The 22,547-nt window shown below is 44.9% G+C and overlaps 1 protein-coding gene across 4 annotated transcripts in view; it reads right to left on the bottom strand.

Moving 5' to 3' along the window:
• The window catches only part of LOC105473023 (myotubularin related protein 12), a 91,137-nt gene that overhangs the window by 53,131 nt on the left and 15,459 nt on the right, over positions 1 to 22,547 (bottom strand). For all 4 annotated transcript variants that reach the window (XM_071099056.1, XM_071099058.1, XM_071099057.1 and 1 more), the window contains exon 2: positions 746 to 806. In XM_071099056.1, the coding sequence (XP_070955157.1) occupies positions 746 to 806 (61 nt within the window). The remainder of the gene's footprint in view (positions 1 to 745; positions 807 to 22,547) is intronic.

Here is a 22,547-nt window from a genome sequence, read left to right as displayed (position 1 = left end):
AGCAGCAGAATAAAGCCTGTATTGTTTTGGGGAAATGTACCTAAAAAAACTTATTTTGAAAAAGCTATTTTGAATTAGGAAAAAGAAAGTAGAAAAAGAATTAAATACATGGATCACAGAATATCCCATATATGGAGAGGATACACCACCAAGTAGTTTCTATTCCTGAACATGGAAATGATTAAAACTTAACTTAAGCTAAAGTCACTGTCCTCTATCTCAAAAATATTCAACCAATCCAGGCTCCTTCACAATGACTGCAGGGTGAAGTGCTGGCAGCCCCAGGGCTGGGTAAACCCCAGCATCCCCAGTACACGTGCTCACATGCACAAGTGGGTATGGACCAAAAGGTAAAGTCACCCACCAATAGTTGCCTTGGGAGGCCAAGGCAGTTGAATTGTTTTCCTCAATTTCCTACAGATTGGGGATCAGCATACTGGAAAAGGCCATATTAAAATGGCCTGAAAAAGGCCTCATTAGATTGTGAAAGCAGTGAGAATATCCCAGGTTTATTTTCATCAGCTTGGGGGAAGAGGAAACAAGAAAAATTCTTTGCAGATGTTGTAACACTCAGACCCAGGTGTGTAGTTACTGAACTAAAAACCTTGATATGTTTGTTCAATTCATTACTGTTATATGTAGGAGGATGAAAACAAAGGAGTTTAAATATAGCAAGGCTAGGGATGATGTAATTTATCATTGGCCTTGCCTTGCATAGGAGTTACTATGCTAACATGACAGTTACCTGGCAACAAGTGAAGAGTTACTTCCTTCTCTGTTACTTCCTTTTCGTTTGTGTGAATTTCCTAAAAGAGAAGAGCAAAGGATATTTTTCCTTGTTTAAGGGTTTAAAATGAATAACATTAAGCTGTGCTTTCAGAATACACACTAAAATATCACATATCCTCAGGAACTTTTCCTTTATGTTACAAGCTACTTTTTTTTTCTTTTCTTTTTTTTTTGAGACAGAGTCTCACTCCGTCGCCAGGCTAGAGTGCAGTGGTGCGATCTCAGCTCACTGCAACATCTGCCTTCCAGGTTCAAGTGATTCTCCTGTCTCAGCTTCCCGAGTAGCTGGGACTACAGGTGTGTGCCACCACGCCCAGCTAACTTTTTGTATTTTTAGTGGAGACAGGGTTTCACCTTGTTGGAGAGGATGGTCTTGATCTCTTGACCTTGTGATCTGCCAGCCTCGGCCTCCCAAAGTGCTGGGATTACAGGTGTGAGCCACCATGCCGGGCCCAAGCTAAATACTTTTCAAAAACGTTTTTAACTAAAGGAAGACAGAAAACTCCAAGTTATGGATATTTAATGTATTAAACTAATTATTTAGGACCGATAACTAGTAGCTGTCCCAAGTAGAGGTGGAAAGGCGGGCGCTTCTTATCTCTCCTTATCTAAGGAACAACTTGAAGTGTCACACAGCAAAGCAAGGTTCCTCAAACGCAGAATCACAAACAAAAGAGATGGCAACGGCCGGGCTCGGTGACTCATGCCTATAATCCCAGCACTTTGCAAGGCCAAGGCATGTGGATCACCAGGTCAGGAGATGGAGACCATCCTGGCTAACACAGTGAAACCCCGTCTCTACTAAAAATACAAAAAATTAGCCAGGGTGGTGGAGGGCGCCTGTAGTCCCAGCTACTCAGGAGCCTGAGGCAGGAGAATGGCGTGAACCCGGGAGGCGGAGCTTGCAGTGAGCCAAGATCGCGCCACTGCACTCCAGCCTGCGCGGCAGAGCCAGACTGCATCAAAAAAAAAAAAGAAAAGAAAAGAGATGGCCCGGCGTGGTGGCTCAACCTGTAATCCCAGCACTTTGGGCGGCCGAAATGGGCAGATCACTTGAGGTCAGGAGTTTGAAACCAGCCTGGCCAACATGGCAAAACCTCAACTCTACTAAAAATACAAAAATTAGCCAGGCATGGTGGTGGGCACCTGTAATCCCAGCTACTTGGGAGGCTGGGGTAGGAGAAACACTTGAATCCTGGGGGCAGAGGTTGCAGTGAGTCGAGATTATGTCACTGTACTCCCGCCTGGGTAACAGTGAGACTCTGTCTCAAAAAAAAAAGAAAAGAAAGAAAGAAGACAACATGCCACAGCATGATCTCCTCTCCTCCCAGTGAGGATCAAGGGTTGAAAGCAAAAGATGATGTGTTCTTGAGAGAATATGGACATATGAATAAGGCCCAAAGGTAAAAATAGGAAAACATGAATGTATTGAGTCAGTATTGATCCAGCTAATCTATAGCACACCAGGGCTCAGTAAAGAGAGCTGGAACATTCTTTGGCCCTTCAAAGTTACCTAAAACCACAAGACAGTGCCAAGAGATATAATCATTTCTAATAGAGAATCAAGGCCAGGTTCTGTGTCACTGCTTCTCAGTAAAAATATATTCAAGTGCCTCTATCTGGGGCTCAGTATTTATTGGATATTCAAAGATAATTAATTACAAACATGAATGAATTAATAGACCAAAGCAATGATCATATACGGCTGTTAACATAACAAAGAGAGGCACCATAGGCCTCCTAATAAAGTGTACCGCACCATCCATGAAGCGTTCTTGCCAAAATATCTAACATCAATCTCTTTGAACTTCCATGGCAATCAGCCAATATATCAGAAACACTGGGACAGAGAAACATGTTAAATAATAGTGGGGATATAATCAGTCAAATTCTGATTGTGGAAAATTCTACAAGACACAACCAGTTTTGTCAACAAATAAAATCAGATTTTTTTTTTCTTTTTTTTTGGTAGAAGGCCCTGGGTGGGAAGTTTTCTGAATTTGTTAATTCAGACTGAAATATGGCATTAGAAGAAACTTGGGTACAGCCTATCCTGAGGTTGAAGAAGAATGTTATGGCTTTTCCTGAGAACCCATTTTTGAGCATCGTGTAAATTGGAGGTGATAAGATGCCAATAAACCAAGTCCGTCTGAGGCAGTGTGGTCAGATCACATGGGGAGCTTGTTATCTAAACACTCTCTGGCACCCATAAGCCTGCGGACTTATAGGGCAGGGATGCAGGCTGGCCCTCTGATTTTGTAAAAAGCTCCCCAGATGATTCTGAGGTATTGGTCTGGGGCTTAAGCAAGAGGAACTATTGTTGCGTGTTAAAAGCGATGAGTGTTTTGGTAATTTAAAAATTCTTGGCCAGGTGTGGTGGCTCATGCCTGTAATCCCGGCACTTTAGGAGGCCTAGGTGGGCAGATTACCTGAGGTCAGGAGTTTGAGACCAGCATGGCCAACATGGCAAAACCTCGTCTCTACTAAAAATACAAAAAATTAGCCGGGCATGGTGACGGGCACCTGTAATCCCAGCTGCTCGGGAGGCTGAAGCAGGAGAATTGCTTGAACCCAGAGGCAGAGGTTGCAGTGAGCCAAGATCGTGCCACTGCACTCCAGCCTGAGCGACAAAAGCGAGACCTGGTCTCAAAAAAAAAAAAAAAAAAAAAATATCATTGAGAGTTTTCCTCGTGTTATTGACAAAGAACTAAATTAAAGCACTTTTTTTTTTTTTTTTTTTTTTTTTTTTTGAGACGGAGTTTTGTTCTTGTTGCCCAGGCTGGAGTGCAATGGTGCAATCTCAGCTCACTGCAACCTCCGCCTTCTGGGTTCAAGGGATTCTCCTGCCTCAGCCTCCCAGGTAGCTGGGATTACAGGCATGCACCACCATGCCCGGCTAATTTTGTAGTTTTAGTAGAGACGGGGTTTCTCCATGTTGGCCAGGCTGGCCTCGAACTCCCAACCTCAGGTGATCCACCCACTTGGCCTCCCAAAGTGCTGGGATTACAGGTGTGAGCCACCGCAGCCAGCAAAGCACAATTTTATTTTTATTTATTTTTAGTTTTTTGAGATGCAGTCTTGCTCTGTTGTCCAGGCTGGCGTGGTGTGATCTCGGCTCACTGCAACCTCTGCCTCCTGGGTTCAAGCGATTTTCCTGCTTTAGTCTCCCAAGTAGCTGGGATTACAGGCACCTGCCACCAAGCCCAGCTAATTTTTGTATTTTTAGTAGAGCTAGGCTTGCTGGGCGTGGTGGCTCACGACTGTAATCCCAGCACTTTGGAAGGCTGAGGCAGGAAGATCACCTGAGGTCAGGAGTTCCAGACCAGCCTGACCAACATGGAGAAACCCCATCTCTACTAAAAATACAAAATTAGCTGGGGTGGTGGTACATGTCTGTAATCCCACCTACTCGGGAGGCTGAGGCAGGAGAATCGCTTGAAGCTGGGAGGCGGAGGTTGCAGTGAGCCGAGACTGCGCCATTGCACTCCGGCCTGGACAACAAGAGCGAAACTCTGTCTCAAAAAAAAAAAAAAAAAAAAAAACAAGTTATGGCTGGGCACAGCAACTCACACCTATAATCCCAACACTTCGGGAGGCTGAGGTGGGAGGACTGCTTGAGCCTAGGAGTTTGAGACGGGCTTAGGAAATACAGTGAGACTCGTCTCTACAAAACAAACAAAAAAATTAAAATATCATCCAGGCATGGTAGTACAAAAGCCTGAAGTCCCAGGTACCTGGGAGGCTGAGGTTAAAAGATCACTTGAGGCCAGGAGGTCAAGGCTGCAGTGAGCCATGACTGCACCACTGCATTCCAGCCTGGGAAAGAGAGCAAGACCCTATCTCAAAAAAAGTTACTAACCAAGGATCTGCAAGCCCCATTAAACTCACGGCCTACACTCTTCACTGCTATGTACCATTCTAACACACATGGTCTCCAGTTTCCCATTGCAAAAGAGAAAATCAGTGTAGCATCCATTGCTTGTAAAGGAAACTCTTACTACAAAATTGATCAGAACAAGTAAGAAAAATTCCGTTAGGAGAACTGTACTTCACGTTCAAGGATCTGTCACACACAGCAGCAGTCCCCAACCTTTTTGGAGCTAGGGATTGGTTTCACAGAAGACAATCTTTCCACGGACCTGGCGTTGCTGGCAGGGGGGCAGGGGATGATTTTGGGATGAAACTGTTCTACCTCAGATCATTAGACATTACTTATATTCTCATAAGGAGTGTGCAACCTAGATCCCTTGCATGTGCAGTTCACAATAGAGTTCACGCTCCTATGAGAAACTAATGCTGCCACTGATCTCACAGGAGGTGGAGCTCAGGAGGTAAAGCTGCTGCCCCCTACTCCTACATTCACCTCCTGCAGTGCTGCCACAGACTAGTACCAGTCCACAGTCTGGGGGTTGGGGACATACAGGACAAAAGCATATGGACGTTAAAGTCAACTGCCACTCCTGAGGACTTGCTGAGAGGCAGTCTGGTGGTTTTTACTTCACTGGTTCTTGAAAAGCCAATTCTTTGGATTCTTACCAAGTTCACATTCAGAGTGCACATCATCTCAAATGTGTGATGATCCTGGGGCACCTTAGGAGAGGTAGAAAAGAACTGGGGTGCGGTGTGTGGGGGTACAAGGAAGCTCTCATAGGTCAAAACGCTTAGAAATGCTCCTATCAGCTTTAAATCAAAAACTGAAATTGTTGTTCTCAGATTAATTTTATCTAGCCAGAGGGACAAATTCTAAGAAGCAACATCTCTAAAGGTTCCAAAACAATTTATTTCCATTGCATTTGACACCAAAGTGCTAAAAGGACATAACACAGACATTTCATTTCCTAAAAGTTACCCTACTTTTCTAGAATGAACACTTAATACTCATTTTTTCCAGCTAAGTAGAAAATCTGAGGGAGAAAATGAATTTGCATCTACATATTAGGTAGGTATCCATGTATATCTTAAAACAAAATTTTTTACAGTAGAAAGTTGTATGTTTTATGCAGCATAGTACTAATAATTTAAGTTTTTGTCTTTCTGTATGTTTCTCCAATATTTTCTCTGTGCATGCGCTAAAAACAGAATACCGACCTGGGGCCACAGCCCAAACATGGCTCTGGCATCCACAGACATGACTTTGGTCAAGTCATTTAAACTAACTGAGCGTCAGTTTCACTTTCCTCCAGTATAATAAAATGGAAACAATACTACCTAGCATGAGAGCTTTAAGAGATACATACATCACTTCAACTTCCTGACACAGGTACTGGGTAATGTAATTTGTTATAGTTGTCTGGGGTAGCAGGATCTGTGCTTCTGCTTGATTTCCTTTCATGAGTAAACAAAGAGCGGGGGAATTATTCAAGAATCTGTTGGCAGGGTGTGGTGGCTCACACACACTTTGGGAGACTGAGGTGATCACTTGAGGCCAGGAGTTTGAGAACAGCCTGGCCAACAGGGTAAAACCACATCTCTACTGAAAATACAAAAATTGGCCAGGTGTGGCGGCGTATGCCTGTAATCCCAGCTACTCGGGAGGCTGAGGCACGAAAATAGCTTGAACCCGGGAGGTGGAGGTTGCAGTGAGCTGAGATTGCGCCACTACATTCCAGCCTGGGCAACAGAAGGAGACTCTATCATTAAAAAAAAAAAAAAAATCTGTTACGTGAGACCAATAACTTCTACTTTTCTCCCAAACCTGTTTCCCATATTAAACTAAATTGACTCTACTCAAGAGGTCTCGCAATTCTTTTTTCTGTGGATCAGGAATTCCTGAAATTAGCAACACTGAAGTTGGCCCTCAACCGGTAAGACTTTAACTACATTAGGAATATCCAAAGCCATGGAAAAGGAAATAGTATTTTTCTATTAATAGGATTTATCTTCTAGCAGCACACCATGATTTATGTCTGGTCATTATGCATCTTATCTTTCGCAATAGAAGGCACTTTGAACCCTCTACAAGACCAAAAGGGTAGAACAATGGTTCTTAAAAAACCACATCCGGGCCGGGCGTGGTGGCTGTAATCCCAGCACTTTGGGAGGCTGAGGCAGGTGGATCACAAGGTGAGGAGTTCGAGACCAGCCTGACCAACATGCTGAAACCCCATCTCTACTGAAAATATAAAAATTAACCGGGCACGGTGGTGCATGCCTGTAATCCCAGCTACTCAGGAGGCTGAGGCAGGAGAATCACTTGAACCCAGGAGGTGGAGGTTGCAGTGAGCCAAGATCATACCATTGCACTCCAACCTAGGAGACAGAGTGAAACTCCGTCTCGAAAAAAAAAAGAGACCACATCCGAGAAAGGACTTGCTTGGGCATGCACACACAAAAAAGCTTTCTCAGCTATTAATTTTGTTGACAGTAGATCAGGCTGCAAAAAGGTGGTAACAAATTAAGAATAGAAACCTATATAAGCACTGGAGCACTGGAATTTAAAGTGCCACACTGTACTCAGTCATCAAGAGTATCAGGCCAGGCGCGGTGGCTCACGCCTGTAATCCCAGCACTTTGGGAGGGCGAGGCGAGCAGATCACGAAGTCAGGAGATCGAGACCATCCTGGCTAACATGGTGAAACCCCGTCTCTACTAAAAATACAAAAAATTAGCCAGGTGTGGTGGCGGGTGCCTGTAGTTCGAGTTACTCTGGAGGCTGAAGCAGGAGAATGGCGTGAACCCGGGAGGTGGAGCCTGCAGTGAGCCGAGATCACAAAACTGCACTCCAGCCTTGGTGACAGAGCGAGACTTCGTCTCAAAAAAAAAAAACAAAACAAAAAAACAAAACAAAAAAACCATCACGAGTATCTAATCCTTCTCTGATTAATACTTCAAAAAATTATAAATATACACTATGCAATTCTTACAGATAAATCAACTCAGGAAAAAAACAAATACCATCATCACCACTATCAACTGCTTCCCCTCGCAAACAAAAATCCATACCAGTCCCAAGAAAAGAAATAACCTAGAGGACTCCAAAAAATCAGGGTATACAAATAAGAATCATAAAGAAATCCTCTCCTCAAAAATATATTTAATTGGAGTTTTTCTTTGAATTTGGTTTTCAGAAGTTACCTGTTCGGGTGGGTAGGAAGGACGGAATAGAGAGTATTCACTGGCAATGTCTATAGTCTCTTCCTCCCCATATTTCACAATCGCTTTTTGAACTTCACAAGAAAAACAAAGAAAGAACTGACAAATATGGAGCTAATATATTTCAATATTCTTAGGAGAAAACAGATGTACCATTCTTTGCTTGTTGATCCCAGGAGAATGAACATAGTTGAATGAAGGAGAGGAGAGGTGGATACCAACAAGGTACAGGAGCACCTGCATCTGGATGTGCTGAGTCCTACATGTGGATCTTGGAGTGGGTTCCCCTTGAATTCCCCTATGTGCATCCTACTCCTAACCATGCTGTATTCTGAATGTGTATAAACTGTTGTCTTCGTTGGCAAATTTGTTGGACGAGTGATTAAAGGCTGTCCAACCTTTATAACTGAATGAGTAAATATAATCTCTTCCTTAGTAGCATTACAAATTACTACACTGTGACCAAGAGTCACTTGCGTACTGTAGAAATCACGGATGTCCAATCTGTGAATGTCAAAGTCTACTGTTCCTTTTTCCAAAGTGGGTACTGGGCCAGCCCTTACTGAGGTTGAGAAGTGAATAACAACAAACATTTCTCGGGCTGTAAGTGCCAGCTACTGTCTAAAAAGCTTTATATTTATTTATTAACTCATTTGATCCTCACAGCAAACCTCTGCGATAGAGTTATTATACCCATGATTGTCTCCATTTTATAGATGAAGACACCCTGCTAGTATGTGGCACAGGTGAAAGTCAAACCCAGGTATCCTGGCCCAGTCTGCGTTCTTATTCGATGCCACACTGTCATGTGGAAAGAAGGAATGAAACGAAAAAGGAAGAACAAGGCAGAATGATCAGTGAAGTACCTGCTAGATCCACCTGAAACCAGGTCAAAGCGAGCAACACAAAGTGACCAGGGAAAGCCTCGAATGAGAGTTATAGAGAGGCCAAAGGAAGCTAAAGGGAAAAGAACAAAAGACACCTACACCCAACCTAAGTGACACTGGCCAGTTGCATGGAGAAGAACCTTGAGGCTCCTCAATGCCTACTGAAAGAGTTACCTCTTAGGACTCACTCCACTGGGTCCTCTGAGGCATGAGTCTCTAATTTTCATCCCAACCGACTCGAGAGTTCAGTGGGACTCCAGGAAAGGCTCTAACCATGAATAACACTGGTATGTATGCCTGAGCAATTCTTGCTTCCTTTCAAGAGTATATAATCTTGGCCAGGTGCAGTAGCTTATGCCTGTAATCCTAGCACTGTCGGAGGCTGAGGTGGATCGACCTGATTACTTGAGCTTAAGAATTCGAGACCAGCCTGGGCAACACGGCCAAACCCCATTTCCACAAATTTTTATTATTATTTTTTTAAATTAGCCAGGCATGGTGGCATGCGCCTGTAGTCCCAGCTACTCAGAAGGCTGGGGTGGGAGAATCACCTCAGCCTGGGAGGTCAAGGCTGCAGTGAGCCATGATTGCACCACTGCGCTCCAGCCTGGGTGACAGAGCAAGACCCTGTCTCAAAAAAAAAAAAAAAAAAAAAAAGAATAGAAAAGAAACAATAGCTAGGCTTAGCCACTAATATGGATGGCATCACCAAATGCTCTACTCATATTGCAATATACTGGAAAAGGGAGGATTCCTCTAACGCTTAATGGAAAGACTATAACTCGTGAAGCCTGTTCAGAGAGAGCAGTGGAAAGGCCCAGCACATCACAGGATCTAACAGCCAATTCAACCAGCATCCAGTGAGAGCTGCCTGTGTACTAACCCTGTTCTTTGGGGTGCTGGGAGCTTCTTAAACCATAAACCAGTTTTAGAGAAGGGCCCAGAGTTGCCCTTAAGCCTCTGTGCCTTGACCTCTGACACTCCCTACCAACTGCCTAGTTAGCAGATGTTGACAACCTTACTTCTGCAGCTGTGAAACATGAGGTAACATTCCTCACTGATTTCATGTTTAACGTGCAGCAAAAAGGCAGAAAAGGTATAGTTCTTTAATACTCAAGCAGAACTGGTTCTACTGGTTAGGCTGACAGACTTTTCTTTAAAAACTAACTCTGAAAATTATGCAAATTTTCAACAAATGCATTAGTTAAAAATGGTCTACGTGCTTTGCATAGCACCTCTTGCTACTCCATTTGAATCTGAACAAAGCTTGCCATTGTGGCACAAAGGAAAGGCAAAAACCGCTGGCACCAGGATCACAGCACGTCCAGGTTTTCTAAACTAGAATATCTCAGTGGGGCTTAAATTCAATTAGAACAGAAGCATGGGCTGGGCACAGTGGCTCACGCCTGTAATCCCAGCACTTTGGGAGACCAAGGCAGGTGGATCACTTGAGGTCAGGAGTTCGAGACCAGCCTGGTGGTGAAACCCCATCTCTACTAAAATTACAAAAATTAGACGGGTGTGGTGGCATACACCTGTAATCCCAGCTACTCGGGAGGCTGAGGCAGAAGAATTGCTTGAACCTGGGAGACGGAGGTTGTAGTGAGCCGAGAGCATGCCACTGCACTTCAGCCTGGGTGACAGAGCGAGATTCCATTTCAAAAAAAAAAAAACATGGCCGGGCGCGGTGGCTCAAGCCTGTAATCCCAGCACTGTGGGAGGCGGAGATGGGCAGATCACGAGGTCAGGAGATCGAGACCATCCTGGCTAACACGGTGAAACCCCGTCTCTACTAAAAAATACAAAAAAAAAACTAGCCGGGCGCGGTGGCGGGCGCCTGTAGTCCCAGCTACTCGGGAGGCTGAGGCAGGAGAATGGCGTGAACCCGGGAGGCGGAGCTTGCAGTGAGCTGAGATCCGGCCACTGCACTCCAGCCTGGGCGGCAGAGTGAGACTCCGTCTCAAAAAAAACAAAAAAAAAAACAAAAACAAAAAACAAAAAACAAAAAACAGAACAGAAGCATGACAGCCTCAAGTGATCCTTCTGCCTTAGCCTCCCAAAGTGCTGGGGTTACAGGTATGAGCCACCCTGCCCGGCCACTGTTAATTCCTTATTTCAACATTTACTCCAATGTTAAGGCTACTTTTTATTTGTTTATTTTAATTTTTAAAAAAAGATGAAGACATGAAAAATAAGTATTCCAGTTTCCGCAAGTTTTCCCCTACAGATCAAAGGAAACTGGCTACATCTGTTCTGGATCCCACTGTCAGTATCAGCAATTCCCAGAATCCACAGCTGTGACTACCCTCACATCATCTAAGAACCTCGCCCATGCTGAGCCACAAGCACTCCCATTCTGGCAATGTCTAGGCCAGACAAGAGATGAGAATTTGAGAACTGCCACCCATTCTTTAGCAAGCTTATGGCCCAAAGGAGACACACCTACTGGAACCCGTATCACACAGCTGGTACAGCATCAAAAAAGTTGCCAACCTGATCTCTTCTCAGAACTATGTTTCTGAGGAGTGGCCCAAAATCACAGGGCTCCAGTGGGCCTGAGTCAATACTTAAGTTGTGTATCTGGTTACTCAGAGTTGCAAAATGACCCATCTCTAATATATACCAATTCATTTCAACAAATAGCTCCTGAACATGTTAAGTACCAAACACTAAGGATAAAATGAGGAATAAGGCCAGGCACAGTGGCTCATGTCTATAATCCCAGCACTCTGGGAGGCCCAAGGCAAGTGGCTCACTTGAGCCCAAGAGTTCAAGACCAGCTTGGGCAACATGGTGAAGCCTTGTTTCTATAAAAAATATAAAAATTAGCAGGGCATGGTGGCATGCACCTATAGTCCCAGCTACTCAGGAGGCTGAAGTAAGAGGATCACCTTGAACCTGAGGAGGTGGAGGCTGCAGTGAGCTGAGATTATGCCACTGCACTCCAGTGTGGGTGACAGAGTAAGACTCTGTCTCCAAAAAATAAGATGATGAATAAGAATTGACTTTTATTAGCCAGGCATGGTGGCACACACTTATCCCAGCTACTCAGGAGGCTGACATGGAAGGATTGGTTGAAAGTTGAGGCTGCAGGGAGCCATGATTGTGCCACTGTACTCCAGCCTGGGCGACAAAGTGAGACCCTATCTTAAAAAAAAAAAAAGATTGACTTTTGCCCTCATGAAATTCAGATGACAAAAAATAACTAGAATACTGACTAAATACTGAGTAATGGGTGCTATAAGTACTAGAAACCTACAAAAGATTCTATCTCTACGTATCATCTCATTTATTCCTCAGAGCTTAGTTAACTACTATTATTGTTTCATTTTAGAGATGGGGAAAATGAGACCAAGCCAGGTAAAGAGAAGTGGGTCTCAAGCCTTTACCCAAAAGGCTTTACTTGACAAGGGTTCATCTGACGAGGGTTGTACTCTCAACCACAATACAACCTGCCTCCCGCTGCCGACCATGCCTCCTCCTCCTGGGCACTGCTCCTCTCCTTGAGTTCACATGCTCTTTTATTTACTGAATGATCATCTCTTATGCACCTGCTCTCTTCCACACACAGCAAACACAGGAATGAACACAACACACAGCACCTAAGTCCCCAGAGAACACAGGAGTCTGACAGCCTTGATAGAAACATGCTATGTTAGAGGAAATACAGGGTACAATGGGAACACTTTGAAACACTGAACTACATTCAGAAAGGGTCAAACAAGACTGCTGCACTCAGGAAGTGTCATTTATAGAGACCTGAAAATGAACAGAAATTAGTTCCAGGCAGAATGGCCATGTGATGGTTAATACTGAGTGTCAACTTGATTAAAGGATGCAAAATACTGATCTTGCAGAACATTTGAGTCAGTGGGCTGGGAAAGGCAGACCCAGCCTTAATCTGGTGGGCACAATCTAATCAGCTACCAGTGAATATACAGCAGGCAGAAAAACATGAAAAGGTGAGACTGGCCTAGCTTCCCAGCCTACATCTTTCTGCTGTGCTGGATGTTTCCTGGCCTCAAACATCAGACTCCAAGTTCTTCAGTTTTGAGACTTCAACTGGCTCTCCTTGATCCTCAAGCTTGCAGATAGCCTATTGTGGGACCTTGTGATCATGTAATTTAATATGTAATAAACTCCCCTTTACATATATACACATGCATACATATATCCTGTTAGTTCTGTCCATCTAGGAACCCTAATACAGATTTTGGTACCAGGAGTGGTTCTAGAAGACAGAATATCAACGATGGCGTTCTTTCATTCGTAGTGGGGTTTCGGGAGTTGGCTGCTTAATATGATTAGACCCAAAAATGCTAAGGACTCTACTGCTAATGGAAGTAGAGAACACTGATAGTCCTTGGCATGAACTGTTTAGAAAGTTATGCAAAACAAATGCATTTGACACTTCTGATTCATCGCTCATGAAAGGCAAGGAGTTCAATGACTCTATACAGAAAACTTCCAGGTCAAATGGACAAAAGACTAGTTTGAATTATAAAAACAGAGAATCATGGCCCCTCAATAAATTTCCAGACTTGAGCCAGTTTACAGACCCAGAACCCCTTGAAGGAAGGGGAGGCCAGGTCCCCTTGAGGAAGGACCCCACTACATTACCGACTCAGTGACTTTCTCATCCTTCCCCAAGGAGACCTCTTTACCAGGGTAAGTGTGCACTAGGGACAGGGAAATGATCAGACATTTCAGGGACTAACGGACACTGGTTCTGAGCTGATGATTCCAGGGTACCCAAAGTGTCACTGTGGTCTTCCAGTTAAAGTAGAGGCTTATGGAGGTCAGGAAATTAATGGAGTTTTAGCTCAGGTCTGACTTACGGTGGGTCCAGTGGGTCCCCAGAATCATGCTGTTATTTTCCCAGTGCCAGAATGTATAATTGGCATAGACACACTTAGCAGCTGGCAGAACCCCCACACTGGCTCCCTGACTAGTAGGGTGAGGGCTATTATGGTGGGAAAGGCTTAACAGAAGCCGTTAGAGCTACCTCTACCTAGAAAAATAGTAAATCGAAAACAATATTGCATCCCTGGAGGGACTGCAGAGATTAACGCCACCATCAAGGACCTGAAAGATGCAGGGGTGGTGATTCCCACATCCCCATTCAACCCTCCTATTTGGGTTGTGCAGAAGACAGATGGATCTTGGAGAATGACAGTGGATTCTCATAAGCCTAACCAAGAGGTGATTCCAGTTGCAGCTGCTGTACCATATGTGGTTTCATTGCTTGAGCAAATTAACACATCTCCTGGTCCCTGGTAAGCAGCCATTGACTTGGCAAATGTCTTTTTCTCCACTCCTGTCCGTAAGGCCCACCAGAAGCAACTTGCCTTCGGCTGGCAAGACCAACAATATACCTTCACTGTCCTACCTCAGGGGCATACCAACTCTCCAGCTTTGTGTCATAATCTTATTCGAAGAGACCTTGATCGCTTTTTGCTTCCACAAGGTATCACACTGGTCCATTACATTGATGACATTATCCAAGAAGCAGCAAACACAGTGGACTCATTGGTGAGCCATTTTCGTTTTTTTTTTTTTTTTTTTTTTTTTTTGAGACGGAGTCTCGCTCTGTCGCCCAGGCTGGAGTGCAGTGGCGCGATCTCGGCTCACTGCAAGCTCCGCCTCCTGGGTTTACGCCATTCTCCTGCCTCAGCCTCCTGAGTAGCTGGGACTACAGGCGCCCGCCACCGCGCCCGGCTAATTTTTTGTATTTTTAGTAGAGACGGGGTTTCACCGTGGTCTCGATCTCCTGACCTTGTGATCCACCCGCCTCGGCCTCCCAAAGTGCTGAGATTACAGGCGTGAGCCACCGCGCCCGGCCAGGTGAGCCATTTTCATGCCAGAGGATGGGAAATAAATCCAACTAAAATTTAGGGAATTTCTACCTCAGTAAAATTTTTAGGTGTGGGGCCTGTCGAGATAGTCCTTCTAAGATGAAGGATAAGTTGCTACATTTGGCCCCTCCTACAACCAAGAAAGAGGAACAATGCCTAGTGGGCCTATTTGGATTTTGGAGGAAACATATTCCTCATTTGAGTGTGTTACTCCACCCAGCCTATTTATTGAGTGACCCAAAAGGCTGGAAGTTTTGAGTGGGGTCCAGAAAAGCAGATGGCTCTGCAACAAGTCCAGGCTGCTGTGCAAGCTGCTCTGCCACTTGGGCCATAAAACCCAGCTGATCCAATAGTGCTTGAGGTGTCAATGGCAGATAGGGATGCTGTTTGGAACCTTTGGCAGGCCCCCATAGGTGAATCACAGTGGAGGCCTCCAGGACTTTGGAGCAAGGCCTTGCCACCTTCTGCAGATAACAACTCTCCTTTTGAAAGACAGCTCTTGGCCCGTTACTGGGCTTTGGTAGAAACTGAATGTTTGACTATGGGTCAAGTCACCATGCGACCTGAACTGCCCATCATGAATTGGGTACTTTCTGACCCATCTAGCCATAAAGTGGGTCATGCACAGCAGCATTCCATCATCAGATGGAAGTGGTATATATGTGATTGGGCTTGAGCAGGTCCTGAAGGCACAAGTTACATGAGGAAGTGGCTCAAATACCCATGGTCTCCACTCCTGCCACCCTGCCTTCTCCCCAGCCTGCACCAATGACCTCATGGGGAGATCCCTATGATCAGCTGACAGGAAGAGAAGACTAGGGCCTGGTTCACAGATGGTTCTGCACGATATGCAGGCACCACCGCAAGTGGACAGCTGCAGCACTACAGACCCTTTCTAGGACATCCCTGAAGGACAACAGTGAAGGGAAACCTTCCCAGTGGACAGAACTTTGAGCAGTGCACCTGGTTGTGCACTTTGCATGGAAAGAGAAATGGCCAGATGTCCGATTATATACTGATTCATAGGCTGTAGCCAATGGTCTGGCTGGATGTTCAGGGACTTGGAAGAAGCATGATCGGAAAATTGGTGACAAAGAAATTTGGGGAAGAGGTATGTGGATGGTCCTCTCTGAGTGGTCAAAAACTGTGAAGATATTTGTATCTTCATGTGAGTACTCACCAATGGGTGACCTCAGGAGAGGAGCATTTTAATAATCAAGTGGATACGATGACTCGTTCTGTGGACACCACTCAGCCTCTTTCCCCAGTCACCCCTGTCATCACCCAATGGGTCCATAAACAAAGTGGCCAGGGTGGCAGGGATGGAGGTTACGCCTGGGCTCAGCAACATGGACTTCCACTCACCAAGGCTGACCTGGCTATGGCCACTGGCCCAATTTTCCAGCAGCAGAGACCAACACTGAGCCCTCGATATGGCACTATTCCTCAGGGCAATCAGCCAGCTACCTGGTGGCCGGTTGATTATACTGGACCTCTTCTATCATTGAAAGGGCAAAGGCTTGTTGTCTTCACTGGAATATACACGCTGGATATGGGTTTGCCTATCCTGCACACAATGCTTCTGCCAAGACTACCACCCGTGGACTCACAGTATGCCTTATCCACCATCATGGTATTTCACACAGCATTGCCTCTGACCAAGGCACTCACTTTGCAGCTAAAGAAGTGCAGCAGTGGGTTCATACTCATGGAATTCACTGGTCTTACCATGTTCCCCATCATCCTGAAGCCCCTGGATTGACAGAATGGTGTAATGGTCTTTCGAAGTCACAATTACAATGCCAACTAGGTGACAATAATTTGCAGGGCTGGGGCAAAGTTCTCTAGAAGGCCATGTATGCTCAGAATCAGCTTTCAATATATGGTATTCTTTATCCCATAGCCAGGATTCACGGGTCCAGGAATTAAAGGTTAGAAGTGGAAGTGGCACCACTCACCATCACCCCTAGTGATCCACTAGCAAAATTTTTGCTTCCTGTTCCCACGACATTATGTTCTGCTGGTCTAGAGGTCTTAGTTCCAGAGGGAGGAACGCCGCCACCAGGAGACACAACAATTCCATTAAACTGGAAGTTGAGATTGCTACCTGGACACTTTGGGGTCCCCCTACCTTTAAGTCAATAGGCTAAGAAGGGAGTTACAGTGTTGGCCCAGCTGACTGACCTGGACTATCAAAATGAAATCAGTCTACTCTCCATAATGGAGGTAAGGAAGAGTATGCATGGAATACAGGAGATCCATTAGGGTGTCTCTTAGTGTTACCATGCCCTATGATTAAGGTCAATGGGAAACTACAACAGCCCAATCCAGGCAGGACTACAAACGGTCCAGACCACTCAGGAATAAAGGTTTGGTTAACTCCACTATGGAAAAAACCACAACCTGCTGAGGTGTTTGCTGAAGGCAAAAGGAATACAGAATAAGTAGTAGAAGAAGGTAGTCATCAATACCAGCTACGACTACGTGACCAACTGCAGAAATGAGAATGGTAATTGTCATGAGTATTTCCTCCTCCTTTTGTTAAAAACATGTTTGTGCGGCTGGGCACGGTGGCTCAAGCCTGTAATCCCAGCAATTTGGGAGGCCGAGACGGGCGGATCACGAGGTCAGGAGATCGAAACCATCCTGGCTAACACGGTGAAACCCCGTCTCTATTAAGAAATACAAAAAACTAGCCAGGCGAGGTGGCGGGCGCCTGCAGTCCCAGCTACTCGGGAGGCTGAGGCCGGAGAATGGCGTAAACCCGGGAGGCGGAGCTTGCAGTGAGCCGAGATCCGGCCACTGCACTCCAGCCTGGGTGATAGAGCGAGACTCCGCCTCAAAAAAAAAAAAAAAAAAAAAAACCATGTTTGTGCATATATACATTTATTTCCTTTTCCTTTATCATGTGACATAAGATTTATTGACTTCATATTAGCATTTAAGTATTGTTAACTTTCTGTAATGGTATTTGGGTTGGAGATTGGTGAGTTTCCAGTTGTATGAAGGATAGTTGTATTATGTTAGGCGTAATTATGACCTTATTATTGTCTTTATTTGAAGATTATGTATGATCTCAGGAGATGTGTATGGGTTCAAGTTGACAAGGGGTGGACTTGTGATGGTTAATACTGAGTGTCAACTTGATTGAATTTAAGACACAAAATATTGATCCTGGGTGTGGTTGTGAAGGTATTGCCAAAGGAAATTAACATTTGAGTCAGTGGGCTGGGAAAGGCAGACCCACTTTTAATCTGGTGACCATGATCTAATTAGCTACCAGTGAATATAAAGCAGGCACAAAAAAGGTGAAAAGGCGAGACTGGCCTATCCTCCCAGCCTACATCTTTCTCCCATGCTGGATGCCTCATGCCCTGAAACATCTGATTCCAAGTTCTTCAGTTTTGAGACTCTGACTGGCTCTCCTTGCTCCTCAAACTTGCAGATAGCCTATTGTGGGACCTTGTGATCATGTAAGTTAATACTTAACAAACTCCAGATATATATAGGAGACATATACATATATCTCCTATTAGTTCTGTCCCTCTAGGGAATCCTAATACAGGCCAACATTCACTTTCTTGGACTCCTCTTGGTCAAGTCTCCTTTCCGGGCAGGGTCCTCTTACTTCCTCACAAACCCTGTGTTCCCTGGATGAGCTCTCCCACTCAAAGGTGTTTCAACAGTATAGGCTGATGACCCCCAAGTGGTATTTCACTCGAGATCTGCCTTCAGAGCTCCAGGCGTGGACACCTCAACAGCCTCCTGGCCACCTGCACCAGAATATGTCCCTCAGATCCTTCAAATTGACATTTAAAATCAGCTCATAACCACCCCTTGCCAAATCTGCTCCTCTGAGCTCTGGTTCAGGACCAGCCACCCAGCTGGCCACACCAGAAACCTGGGAGTCACTCTTACCTACTCCCTACCTCTCACACCCTGTGCTCTGCTTTCTTAATAGCTCCAAATCACCCATGTCTATTCATCCCTGTGGTCACTCTGACTTTGAGCCACCATCATTTCCTAGCTCGCATGCTCCCGACTGCCAGTCACACTGCCTCCAACTGGCACCTACTGCATGCACTGGAACCACCCAACCCACTGTCTCCACTCCTGTCCATCCAACTCACTGTCCAATCCACTGTCCACACAGTTCAGGTCCTGTGAGGCTTTCTGTGGTCCAAACTCTCTCCATCAGAACACTGAGGTGCCCCTTTGCTGGATACCCAAACCACACTCTGTATATGCCTCCAGAACAGCACTTATCCTTTTTTTTTTTTTTTTTAAAAGACAGAGTCTCCCTCTGTCACCCATGCAGGAGTTCGGTGGCACGATCTCGGCTCACTGCAACTTCTGCCTCCCAGGTTCAAGAGATTCTCATTCCTGAGCCTCCTTAGTAGCTGGGATTACAGGTGCCCACCATCACATCTGGTTAATTTTTTTTTTCTTTTTTTTTTTTAAGTAGAGACGGGGTTTCGCCATGTTGGCTAGATTGGTCTCAAACTCCTTACCTCCAGTAATCTGCCCTCCTCGGCCTCCCAAAGTGCTGGGAGTACAGGCGTGAGCCACCACATCCGGCCAAGCATAGCACTTTTCACGCTGAACTGCAAGAGTCTCTTACCTTGTCTGTCTTGCCAACCAATGATACAAACTGAGGGCTGAGGCTGTACCTTTATGGATTTTTAGCCTCAACTCCTAGCATATAATTCCTGACAGTAAATTGTCAGTAAGTCCCCTGAAAGAACAGACACATAAAAACATATAGAGACAATAATTCTTGATCCTGATAATATTCCTCAATCCTATGCACAGCTCTTGTGAAGTTAAAGAAATTGCTCTATTAAAAATCCTACCTAAGTGTATTAGTGCCAAGTATCACTGAACTATTGTCACATTCTTCCCTTAGCTGGCTTCCGGAAATACATTCTGGTCTCACTAATAAGAGTAGGGGCACATAGTCAAGGTCAGACTTTTAATTTGGAGTCTTCTCACTGAGAATACAGACTAAAGACTGAATGGATCCATCCACTATCCAGCCGTAGGAAGCTAAAAACCAAAACAGGATTTGTTTCCTGAAGCTGATTCCCAGGGCTGCTGGTACCCCACTCCTGGCCAGAGGGCTTGGCTCCCTCCAAGCAGGCCTGCCTAGCAGGCTCATTCCCCATGCTTCTGAAAGCATGACAGGAGGCAGCTTTGCTGCTGACCACAGCTCTATTCCACTAGCTATGTACTTTTGGCAGTTACAAGCAACAATTACTCTGACAACAAACCAAGAGAACAGCATTTGAAGCCAGGGAGGCAGACATGCAGTAAGAGGCTATCTTGCAACGTCTGGTCTCAAGGTAACAAACCACATACACAAACCCAAATAGGTACCTGGACTTTCAGTATTCTGCTGTTTACGCATTATGCAAATCAGTTCTCAGCCCTAAAACATACAGGTTGAATATTCTTAATCCAAACATGACACTCAAAAGGAAGGGATTTTGGATTTTCAGATTAGAAATACTCAACCTGTATTCATTTCAGAGGGCTACTTGGAAACTCCACAAAGCATTTCAGACTAAGCATCTATTATCCACAATGATATATGCCTAAATTAAATACATAAAAATATGTCATTGGAGCTTACTATGTCCACTTTCAATGTCCTATGTCACTCATCTTGACAATCTGTATGGTATTTTCATCCCCACTTTACAGATACAGCCAATGAAGTGCTAAGGGTTTAAATAATAAACCCAGGTTCACAGAACTAAATAGATGGTAACGCCAGAACTCAGTATCAGTTCTGACACCAGGCTTAGTACTTTTGAACTTTAAACTCTGTCTTTGTAAAAGCTTTATTAAGGACGGGCATGGTGGCTCATTCCTGTAATCCCAGCATTTTGGGAGGCCAAGGCAGGAAGATCACCTGAGGTCTGGAGTTCGAGACCAGCCTGGCCAATATGGTGAAACCCCGTCTCTACTAAACATACAAAAAAATTTAGCTGGGCATGGTGGCACACACTTGTAATCCCAGCTACTGGGGAGGCTGAGGCAGGAGAATTGCTTGAACCCAGGAGGCAGAGATTGCAGGTAGCTGAGATCACGCCATTGCACTCCAGCCTGGGCGACGAGGTAAGACTGTCTCAAAAAAAAAAAAAAGTTATTAAGATACAATTGAGGTCAGACACAGTGGCTAACGTCTGTAATCCCAACATTTTGGGAGGCCGAGGGCGGGAGGATCTCTTGAGCCCAGGAGGTCGAGATCAGCCTGGGTAACATAGTGAGACCTTGTTTCTACAAAAAATGAACAAAACTACCTGGGCGTGGTGTGTGTACCTGTAGTTCCAGCTACTTGGAGGGCTAAGGTAGGAAGGTTGCGGCTGGAGTGAGCTGAGATCACACCACTGCATTACAGTCTGGGCAACGGAGCAAGATCTTGTCTCCAAAAAAAGAAAGGAAAAAAAAGGTATAATTGGCTGGGCATGGCGATTTACACTTTGCCTGTAATCCCAGTACTTTGGGAGGGTGAGGTGGTGGAGGAGTGGGGATTGCTTGAGGCCATGAGTTTGAGACTAGCCTGGGCAACATAGTGAAACCCTGTCCCTACCAAAAAAAAAAAAACTTAGGGACAATGACATGTGCCTGTAGACTCAGCTACTCAGGAGGCTGAGGTGGGAGGATCCCTTGAGCCCAGGTGTTGAAGGTTCCAGTGACCTATGATCATGTTACTGCACTCCAGCCTGGGTGACAGAGTCTCTTTTTTTTTTTTTTTTTTTTTGAGACGGAGTCTCGCTCTGTCGCCCAGGCTGGAGTGCAGTGGCCGGATCTCAGCTCACTGCAAGCTCCGCCTCCCGGGTTCAGGCCATTCTCCTGCCTCAGCCTCCCGAGTAGCTGGGACTACAGGTGCCCGCCACCACGCCCGGCTAGTTTTTTGTATTTTTTAGTAGAGACAGGGTTTCACCGTGTTAGCCAGGATGGTCTCGATCTCCTGACCTCGTGATTCGCCCGTCTCGGCCTCCCAAAGTGCTGGGATTACAGGCATGAGCCACCGCGCCCGGCCCAACGTTGTCTCTTTAAAAAAAAAAAAAAAAAAAAAAAAAGATGCAATTTACCAACCATATAATTCACCAAAGTATTTAATATAATGTTTAACAATATAAAGTATTGAAATGGTATTCAGTATATTCAGAGTTGTACAATCATCACCACAATCAATTTTAGCTCATTTTCATCATCCCGAAAGGAATATTCCAAGGCAAAGCACCTCATACCAAAGCTGACCTGTTATTTCCCACTTAATCCCTCTGTTTACATTGTACCCCTAACCCTAGGCAACCACAAATCTTCAACTTTTTTCCTATTACAAAGTAATACCTACAAATGTCCTTTCAGTTGTAACAAGTCTCCAGGGCAGGGGAACAAGCAATGACCTTGGACAATTCATTACCAACAGCTAAGAAATACTTATTCATTTGGCCATTCTAAATCATTTTCTTCACATTTAGACACAGATTTTTTCCTGACCTCAGGGTTTTTTGTTTTTATTTTTGTTTTAAGGAAGAGAGTATCTGCTCATTAAGATGCAAACTAAATTCTTCACTCTGTTTTGACAGCTCATCATTTATTGAAGCACAGTGAAAGCATTACTCATTTATGATTCTTAGCAAGGATCACTCTCACCAGGCATTCGCTAGGCCTTTAAACAATCCCAACACCTCATTAAACTCTCCCTAATAAATAAAATAATTAATTAATTAAAACTAACGTTAGAAAATAAATGTTAAGACCCAAACACCAATATAAGCCTCAGACCCCACAGACCTGATCTCACCAAACAGCTAACTGGTTTGGTTCTCTTATTATCTGTGAACCATTCCCAGAGGGGGTCGGCAAGCTTGATGGGATAAGAACCTGCCTCAGGAAGCAAAAGGTCACA

This window comes from Macaca nemestrina, chromosome 6 (genome assembly GCF_043159975.1).
Source record: "Macaca nemestrina isolate mMacNem1 chromosome 6, mMacNem.hap1, whole genome shotgun sequence".
Taxonomy (NCBI): Eukaryota; Metazoa; Chordata; class Mammalia; order Primates; family Cercopithecidae; genus Macaca; species Macaca nemestrina.
The sequence above is the reverse complement of the archived record's forward strand: the minus strand, read 5'-3'. Positions and strand labels throughout refer to the sequence as shown.